Genomic DNA, 10,149 nt, shown 5'->3' on the forward strand with positions numbered 1-10,149 from the left:
GGAGCAGCAGTGGTCACCAGGGCTTACTGCAGAGCACAGGCATGGCCCAGGCTGCACTCACTGCAGCTCCAGGCTGTAAAACCCAGGCTGCAAATCTCCGGGCAGCAGTGGGAGCAGATAAACGCCCATTCCACTATCTCCAGCGCAGGAAGCAAAGATAAACGGAGCCGCTCGCGCGCAGGCATTTGTTTGACCGCCCCGAGCTTTATGGAGACGCTATTAGCGGGGTTAGAGTTTATCTGCCACTCTAAACAAGCGGCCTCCGCTCGGGTGGGAAATGGAAAGTGCTTGTGGCGGTGTGTCCTGCCCCGGCACGGGGGGAAGCCGCCCCTCACACAGCGCGGACACCGCCATGGCGGCCCCCGCCCCACCTCCGCCTCACGCCCCCGGCCCAACCGCCACAACGGCCGGCGGTGAGGGGGCGGGGCCTCGCCTCAGGAGGGGGGCGGGGCCTCGACCCTCCAGCCAATGAGGAGCGAGATCGGAGGGCGGGGAGGCGGGGGCGGTGCGCGCGAGCCTATAAAAGGGGCGGCGGGGGCGGGCTGGGGGAGCGGCGGGTGCGGGCGCTGCCGGCCGGCGGGGCCGCCATGGCGGGGGCGCTGGGCCGCAAGGCCATGGAGTACCTGCGCAGCAAGGACTTCCGCGACTACCTGATGAGGTAAGGGCGGGCAGGCGGCTGCCGGCAGCGGGGAGGGGTAGATAGCGCCGGGGGTGGCCGGCAGGGGAGAGGGGAGGGACAGCCCTGAGGGGAGGTGAAGGTCAGAGCGGGCTGCGCGCTGCCTGCACGCCTGCCGGGGGCTCTGCGGGCCTGGGGGAGCTTCGTGGGCGCAGCTGGCAGCGGTAGCGGGTAGCCAGGGGGTGAAACAGCAGCCTGAGCCCTAATTAAAGGAACAAACAAATGGTGGTGGCTGCTTCCCGATACCACCAAGGTTAACAGCTGGAGGTATCTCTTTCGTTACCGGAGACGTAAAGGCAGTGGAAAAAATGAGCTGTGTTTTGCTCTAGTCCTGAAATAAACTAAGGCTGTATTGAAAAAAAAAATCCTCAGTTCTTGCTTTGTACATCTGCCTGATGTACAAGGATACCTGCTTAATTTGTACTTCGGTTACTCAGGATGTCAGGAAGGGCCTAGGTCAGTTGTGCTATCCCCTGCAGCCTGTGTGAGTTCTTGATTGTGCCCTTTGCGGAGGTTAAAATTCAGATAGCTGTCAACAAAGGAGTCTAGGCCGTGCTGTAACAGAAATGCAGAGTGTATATTTAGGAGCTGTGTATATTTAGGAGCTGTGTCTCTTTGCATTCCTTCCTGAAAGCCTTTGCTTTGCCAGCCTGCAGGACTCTTTCTATCCCAAAGAAAATTCTCTTCTTGTCTCTGTCAGAGCAAGGACAGCTTTCCTCAAAGCTGCAAGGCTATGGTATCTGTTCTAGGAAACAGTATCTAGTCACTACAGTAAAACAAGGCTTTGAAATGTGTAACACACTCGTGGGAAAAGATGACTGGAGATACTGCTTGCAACATCTGTGCTGTGTTCAACTACTTGACCCTAGATAGAATAACTGCAGTTACCCAAAGCAGTGGAATTCAGTGTGGCAGTGCCTGGTGTTACACTTCTGGCTTGGGGCAGTCAAATCTTACAGACACGTATCAGCATGAGCAGCTTTGGTTTCAGCTTTGTCACTGGAAATCCTGAAAGGCAGTGTAATGAAGGCATGCTGCTTTTCTCAGGTGGTTACAGCTGGCAGCAGCACTGTGTTATGTCATCAGCTGCCTTCTGGATTGTGCGCAAGGAAACAAGATAAATTGCTTTTAAAGCTGTTGTTAATTATTAAGTGCTCTGCCAGTTTCAATTCTGAGTTCTCTGAAGTGGTGTTTAATAGGGAGTTGAATGACTGTAAATCATCTACCTATAGTATGCCTAACTGCCTTCATACTTTAAAATAAACATGGTAAGAACGTAAGCTGTAGGTACAGCTTCTCGTGCTGCTGCTTGTAAAATGCAGTGGTAATGTTAACTTCAGACTAACTGATTAGCATATGAAGGCCTGATAGCTCTATACTGTGAACTTGAGGTTGCATTTTTCTAAAGATCCTAAAAAGGTCAGGTATCACTAAAGCTGTATAATTTAAGCCACTAATAGTAGGCAACTGAGTCCTCTGTTTCCTATCCTAATAGTTTATAGATGATGTCCTCTGAAAAAAATTGAGTAAAACAGCTTTCTTCCATCTCTGATGTAAAAGGACCTTAAGGCCACTATGGGCAAGTGGGATCTTCTCATGGCATTAGCAACAAGGAGCCCTAAAGTTTTTTTAGTGAAAGAAAAGCAAGCATGGAGGCTACATCTTTTGGAGCACCTCTGAAATGTCTTCCTGATAACTCAGCAGCAATGTAAACAGAGTGACTGAACATAGGTGGCTTTGAAATAGAGACGGTTCATTCCTTGTGAAGCAATAGCCCTTATGGTTTTGTAAAAAGAAAGTCTTAGACAACTTAACTCCTAAACTCTATTTCAATTAACATTAGTAGTATAACTTGAATTAGCTGATCTTCAGTTCTTCTTTCTAGTAAACTTTTAAACATAAGGACACAGTATCTAAACAAATAAATACCCTCTACAGGTTAGTGCTAGGAATTGAAGGGCATGGAGCGTGCTCTGAGAACTGAACAAATCTGCATGTTTTTCAGAGGAGTAATACCCTTTCTGCCTGGTGGGTGACATTGTCTGCAGAATGGTCTCTGGCCTATTAATGTGACAACATGAAGATGTGTACAAATTTGGGGAGAATACATCTTTTTGTATGACCTGTAGTATCAATATCAAGTATTGACCAGCTGTTGGTTCCTCCCGTGATGTCTGGATGCTTGCACAGGAAGTGTAGTTGCTGAGTGAGTAAATCCAACAGACGCAGTAGTGATGTTCCTGGAACTGTGGACAAAATGTTCCCTTTGTGAGGGGATTGAATGTAATTCTTGGAAACTACTAGTTTGGAATGGCATCTCGGCAGGAACAGATGCCTGTGCCCTGGTATCCTTGTTTCAGATACAGCCGCAACAAATGCGGTGTATTACCTGCAGAGCTTTGGGGGTGGATGTCTGCTTCTGAAGAGCTCAGTGACCTTGATCTGCCCTGCTCGGGGACTACAGTAACTGATGTGGTTTCACGTGAGCGTGGGGACTGTTGCAAGACCTTAGCCAGAGTTGGCCACCCTGCTAGCAGCTGGCTGTGTGGTTCTATTTTAGGCTCCTATTTACATGAAAACAACTTCCCCTTGAAAAATGGAGGGTGCCTTCTGTTGGCACAAAAGCCCTGTGCTAAGAGCTGCACTTGAACCTGTCTGGTAGAGGTTTTATGAAAAAGGTGAAATGTGCTTTTGTCCTCTGAAAACCTCAATTAATTATTGTTGAAGATCAGTTAATACAAAAACAAAAGAACAAGTGGTTAGGCTAGTCAAGGACAAACCACAAAACCTCTTGAATCAGACTCTGCTTGTAACAAAGATGCACTGAAGTGCACAACCAGCTCGACTCCTGGAGTAGACCTGACTGTTCACTTACTGTGGTCATTTGGTAAGTGAACACTGAAGCCAGTGTGATGGAAGTGCCTATCACCAAGTGTTCTGCTATTTCTGCAGAAGGACACAAGCAGTAACTGGTCAGCAGCAGGATTTATATTAATAGCCTGTTTCTGTTAAGTCATAATTTGCAGCTGAACCCTATCAGGATAGTAGGAAGAGGACGCTTAAAAGTTCGGAAGCATTTTTAAAGGTGTAGTAGCAAGCAATCTTACCTGTAGTCTGGGATTTATGCATAGATTACTAAGTTATTAAATTATCTAGTAATTATATGATCACTTACACACTAATTACGGAGTTCATTTAAATAGCATGTTAGATCTCTGAAAATGTCTTGTAATCACTTAATCCAGTTGCAGTTGGCTTGAACTTAGTGACAGCAGGAAGTCTGGCAGTGTTTTGTTTGACCTACTTAAATGTAGGTATACAAAGAATTCAAAGCAGCATCTTCAAAAACCTTCACAGAGCAACTGTTGTTATTCAGCTTTGTCCTCTTTTGAAACTAGCTTAGGGTGGGATCTTGGATGCTTTGAGGTCTACAGGGCAGGAAAGTCTTCCACAGACCATAATGAGGTTTGTCTCACTAGGAAAAAGATGCTTGAACAGCAAACACTTGTCAAAGTAACAGTTCTTGAAGGAAACGGACTTTTAGTACAGTTACATTAACATAGGTTAATGCTAGAGAAATATACTGTCTTCTCTTTATTTGTGGTAAACTTCTTTCTGTGTGGATTATGAAGGAAACTAATATTTCTTTTTGTCTTCCATGTGCTGTTTGACAAACAACGATGGCCCACTTGAACAGCACGGTAAGGAAGGGGAGGGAACTTGTGTTTTCACTTTCTGCCTGGCTCCAGTAACTTGTAATTCTGTTTCCTCCTGGCACTGTAGTAAACCTGCCTGTGTCTGAAAAGTATACTGCTGACCTCCAGGAGTGATGAACTAGTGATACTTACTTGCAAGTCTTTTGTTAATGTGACCAACCATTAGCTCCTTTAGGCTGTCTCCTAAAGTAATCACTAGAAAATCAGATGTTTTCCATATCCTTTCCAAAGGAGATCAAATCAGTCCAGAGCAACCCTTTCATATAGCAACAATACTGGTAATACAGTGGTAACCTAATTGAATTACCTTGCTTGATTTTATTTTTTTTAACTAGCTTTACTCAAGACAGTAAATGGTACTATATAACAGTTAAAGAAAAACTCCGTAGGTAGCGTTTGGTTTGCTCCTGAAACTGGGAGTTGATATTTTAGGCCTGTTAGGCTGTGAATCATACTGTTATGGTTGACTCTGAATAGCAATAATCACAATTTTATGGAAGGCTTGCTCATTGCTGCAAGCCAAAGACAAACAGTGTAAGGGTAGTTTAATTCTTGTGTATGAGAACTTCAAAGGGCTGCCTGCCTGCAGGCACTTACAGCTGGATAACTGTCTCCAGGGAAAGGCTTTGCATCTACTTTCCTGGTTAGCAGAGGAGTGTTACTGTTACAGCACCAGAAGTCAGAACTGATGGCTCTTTAGTTTGTGTTACTGGAGCTTGAGGCAGTCCATAGCATAGTGTGCACTATTTGTCTGCTTGGCACTTTTACTGAACTTCCAAAATAGAAGTCACCATTAAAACTGTCAAAGCTGTAATTGTTTTATACATTCCAAAAATGTCAGGGTTAAACCATAAAGACTTGCTTTCTGGAACTGAAATCATGTAAATTACTCCTGACATCTCAATAAAGAGTTCAGAAGTGTGTGCTGCCTCACCAGTAACCTTTTTGCAGTCTGCTTTAGCATGGTGATTCAAACACAAGTTGTCCTAGATTCTTACTGAGCAGATCATGGTTATGTGATTGTATGTCTGTTGCTGGCCTGTTACTGTCAGTTAAACTATTTAAATAGTTGCATTAAAGCATCTAAAAAAATGTTCTGCATGCTGTTGACTTTCTGTGAATGTTCTCATTCTGTAGCAACAAATATTTTGTATTATAGGTATGCTTCTTTACACTACCTAAACATACCTGTAAAGTGTAAATACTGTGTAACCATATAATTATTCCCTGTTATGCTGTGTGCTCTCCAATGGCTTCAAGAGGCTTTAGCTGTTGCAGGTGTCACCTTTCCTATCAGTAGAAATATAGTTTAAAAAATGCACTCCATAATTACTCTTAAGTCTGAATTTGTGCCAATGCGCAGCCTGTGAACACTTGGAGAAGTACTATACTGAGTTTGCATATTGCACTAAGGTTAAACTATCAAAACAGTGTGCAGCATTACCTCTGTCTTCTATATACTTAGTTGCTCATATTATCCAAATTTGCAGGAAGTGAGTATGACTTTTAATCAGAGTCCTATTATGATGTTAGAAGCTATAATTCAGCCTGATAAAAAGGTGTCTTGGAATTCAAGCTGCAAGAGACTTGAACTACCCCCTGGTAATTCCAAATCATTGAAATATCTGTGGTATTACCATTAGGGAGAGACAAAAAAAAAAAATGGACATAGTGTGTATCTGCAAAGCTTTTTATTGTAAGGTGTAACTCTGTTATATCTAGCCCAAATTAGTTTTGAACATTGTTAGTTTCCTATGGGAAAAGAAACTCATGGGAGTACTACGTGCATCTTCTGCAGAAAGAAGTCTGTGAAAATCTTGTTATTCCTAAAAACAGCAGAAGTTAAATTGACCATCTTTCTCAGTTTGGAGTCATTTAGCCAGAACAACTTGATCTCTTGTCAGTTTTTCAACTAACTTCTGACTTGATTCTTTGTCTCCACATGAACATACCTGCACTTAATTGTTCTTATCTTAAAGCTAGTCACTGACCTTTAGGTTGTCACCAAGTTGGTTCAATAGTTGCAGATGAATCTGTAATTTAGCTTAATTTAATGGCCTTGCTCTTTGGAAGAGGTAGTGTAAGCAGTTGAAGGCACATGCTGAGTATTTCTTGATTCTCAGCATAACATGAAAAGAGTTCTTGTTCTTCAAGTTATTTCTCACGTTCTTATTATGTTTTTGAAAACTCCAACTTGAGAGATGAATGCTAATGTTCTGCACAGACATGAGCTGTGAAACTGAGATTGCTGTAAGGCTAAACCAGTGAGACTGCTTATTAATATCTGAGGAGAATTACATGGAACTGCATTTCAGCAGTCGTAGAGTAGCTTTTCTCAAGTTTGCAAGAAGATTGGGAGTGGGTTCCTCCTGCCTCCTTCATGAATACTAGATTCTGTTAAAACAGGAATTCAAATCTGTATGTCTTAACTTGGAATCTTACCCTGAACCCCATTGTCCAAAGATCTGTGTGGCTAAGGAAAGCTGTGTGTATGCTGCTGGATGTTTGTGGTTTTGTCCAACTTAATTTTCCTTTTTCCCTTTTTTTATAGCACTTTTGGGGGCCAGTAGCCAACTGGGGACTTCCTGTTGCTGCTATTAATGACATGAAGAAATCTCCAGAAATCATCAGTGGCCGAATGACATTTGGTAAGTACTGGGAACTTCTTGTCAGTAAGCTGACTACAGAACACAGATTCCATACTTCAAGGAGCAATGTACTACTAACTGCTTCTGAATTGGTGATCAAAGCAGCTATAGATACTAAGTATCTTGCAATATAGCTTTAAAGGCCACTTCTGGTAGGAAGGTAGATTAAAGCTGTTTCTTGCCTTCTTGGAAAGCTGGTAACAAAGCTTTATGCTTCTGATTGTTCATTGTATCTTGGGGGAGGGGAGACTTGCTTCTCTTCAAGTCCATTTTTAGAATTTTTCCAGTAGAACTGTATTAAAATTATCTTAAAAACACTGTCCTAGAAATTGTCAGGATAATTTTTGCCATATCTCATTAGGATTAACAGGACTCCTTTTATTTTCTGGCTGAGATAGTTCAGGTAATAACCTAAAAAGGTTTCAGTTCCCTCATGGGACACTCTGAGGGAAAGCAAGCTTGTTTTGTGGAAGGCTGCAACCCAACAATTTGTATAGCAAAATGAGTGCTGTTGTATGTTTTTCTGCATTGGATACTTAAAGTGGACAAGTTTATAAAACAAATGCAAAATTCAAATGCCAATAAGAAGCTTTCTGCTGGTGTGAAAATGATTTCTCAAAAAAATGCGGGTATTTTAAAATAATCACTGGTATCTGTTACTTTGCAGCACTGTGTTGTTACTCCTTGACTTTCATGAGATTTGCCTACAAAGTGCAGCCAAGGAACTGGCTTCTCTTTGCATGCCACTTGACTAATGAAGTTGCACAACTTATTCAAGGAGGACGACTGATCAAATACAGGCAAGTTCAACTTTAAAAATGGGAAGCCATAAGCCATTGGCTCTCGGTGTTCTTTCAGTGACATGTAACTGTGGTGGCTGCTGGACTTCTTAATAGGTTTGCGAAAAGTAGTGAAGAACAATGTTGAGATAAGTTGAAATGTGGCTTATTGCCTTGTACCTCCTGTGGAGCTTTGGAGAGGTCCACACAGAAAAGGCTGAATCCTTATGGTCATGGATGTCTTTTAGCAGCTGCTGGCTATTTTTGATTTTGCTTGTGTATTTTGGTTAACCTGCATGTGTCTAGCTCAGTAACTCGTGAGATGGAGGCTTCCATGAAACAAGGGTTTGTATGTCTGAAAGACAAATCAAGAACAAACTAAGCTGACTGGTCTTATCTATATGGGATAGATCTGATATTGTGTAACGGGTTCATACTGCAAGTCTTACATCTTCAGTTTCTAGCTAGTAATGCAGCCACTGCCCCTAGGCAATCTGTATGAGTCAAGGTTGTGGCTTTTCTCTTCTGCTCTAAGAAATCTATGCAGAGTAATAAGAGGATGAAGCCTCCTGAACTGTAAACTCAAAAAGACTTGACAAAACTATATGTGGACCTGCCTTTGCATAAATAACTGGCCATGTGTCCTTCAGTTGTGAGCAAAGTCCTGGATGCACAGTAGAACTCAAGGAATGAAGTCCAGTATTCACTATTATAAAGCATGTTCTTCTCTTGGCAGGATGGAGAAAAAGAACTAAATACCTAACTTGAAATACGCCAGGGAATATGCTCATCCCGAATCACAACCAAGGAAGATGTGCCATCTACAGTTGCTGTGACAATTATAATGGGGATAAAACCAAAACACCTGTTGTGAATGACCCCATCAAGGATCCTTCTACTAATTTTTTATCTTGCCTTTAAAAAAAAAAAAGTACCACACAGCAATGGGAGGGAAACATTGCATTTAATGTTTTGTTGCCTTACAGGTCTTTAACTACCCTTCTAATAAAGAGTTAGTAATGTAAATAACCAGCAATATTTAAAACCAACTCTCTGCAAAAATAGATGGCCCATGATGGTTTGTCAACTTGTTTTCAAATTAATATGAACAGAGGTCAGTACAGCAGAACTGTAGGTGGTATTGTTCTATGTAAACATATTCTTAAAAGCCATTTAACTTAGGTGCATTCATTCCTATTCTCTTTTTTTTAAACTTAAGCAATGGCTTGCTAATCTACAAGAACAAATGAGTAGACAGGCAGCCTGGAAGCAACCAGCTTTCCATCTTCCTTTACTGCATGCCTTGTCTCAGTAGAGACATTAACACAATTTAAGTCGCACATTATTTAATGAAGATGTGGAAAAGCAAAAGCATAGCACTGAATGAAGGAAAGAAAGTCTGATACTACTTATCAGGAAGTTCTAAATGGATTTTTTTCCTGCTGTTTGAGTTCTAGATGTATGTAATCCTTGTTCAGGCAAAAGCTTTTTTGGATTCCAAGATCTGAAGGACACAAGGTGCCTTTCAGTAGTTTTTTGATGTCATTGGAAGAATGATTTTTTTCATGCATGACTTGCCTGAATGTTACATTGATGTTAAAGTTGTAGATGACGAAGAATGTACATGACGGATTTTATCTTGGTGCAGTTTTTGAACAATAAAACATATTCCAAATGGCAATAAACCATCTCAAAATTTTGAAAAGTTCTGTTTATCATACTGTGATACCAGATCCTAAGTGAAAGATTAGTATGAAGAGGCACATTACTGTAATGACATGAAGCAAAAACAGACTGGCAAAATAAATGATATTATCCTTTGTATGCAATGAGTTCAGGCAAATGTCCTCTGAATACTAAAACTTTTTTTCCTTTTTTTTCCAGTGTCTCACTGTTTATGAGTAAAACTGGCCATCATGAATCCTAGGCCACTAAGATAGGAGGGAGCTTCAAACAAGGAAGACATGCATACACACACCCCCAAGGAGGAGGGTCAGATTAGGGAGCATTGAAACTAGATGCAAGTCCCTGGGGCCTGACAGCTTGAATATATGAGTGCTGAGAGAGCTGGCTGATGTTACATGGCCACTTGATTATTTCTGAATCTTCCTGGTGCCTGGAAGAGGTTTCCCGAGACTGAAAGTGTGAGTAGAGCTCTTTTGTTTTAAGGAGGATCTAGGGAACTACAGACTAATTGGCCTTATCTCGGTACTGGGAAGGTGATGGAGAAAGTCCTGGAAACCATTTTTATATATATGAAGGATAAGAAGGTGGTGAGTTCTGTGGTTACGGCTTCACAAAGGGGAAAATCAAGCTTGGACAACCCAAAT

General features: G+C 42.0%; 1 protein-coding gene across 1 annotated transcript; it reads left to right on the forward strand.

Moving 5' to 3' along the window:
• The first annotated feature begins 538 nt into the window (after positions 1–538).
• Positions 539–9,524, forward strand: MPC1 (mitochondrial pyruvate carrier 1). Its single transcript, XM_072035840.1, has 5 exons — positions 539–658; positions 1,744–1,747; positions 6,944–7,040; positions 7,708–7,840; positions 8,556–9,524. The coding sequence occupies exons 1-5, from the start codon at positions 588–590 to the stop codon at positions 8,572–8,574; spliced, it is 324 nt and encodes a 107-aa protein (XP_071891941.1). The 5' UTR covers positions 539–587; the 3' UTR covers positions 8,575–9,524.
• Positions 9,525–10,149: the final 625 nt, after the last annotated feature.

Source organism: Anas platyrhynchos, chromosome 3 (assembly GCF_047663525.1).
Source record: "Anas platyrhynchos isolate ZD024472 breed Pekin duck chromosome 3, IASCAAS_PekinDuck_T2T, whole genome shotgun sequence".
NCBI lineage: Eukaryota > Metazoa > Chordata > Aves > Anseriformes > Anatidae > Anas > Anas platyrhynchos.

Excerpts from the sequence above, each read along its gene's own strand:
- MPC1 (XM_072035840.1), top strand. The coding sequence starts at position 588 with ATGGCGGGGGCGCTGGGCCGCAAGGCCATGGAGTACCTGCGCAGCAAG. Across the intron at positions 7,041-7,707 it reads CAGTGGCCGAATGACATTTG|CACTGTGTTGTTACTCCTTG; the intron begins GTAAGTACTGGG and ends GTTACTTTGCAG.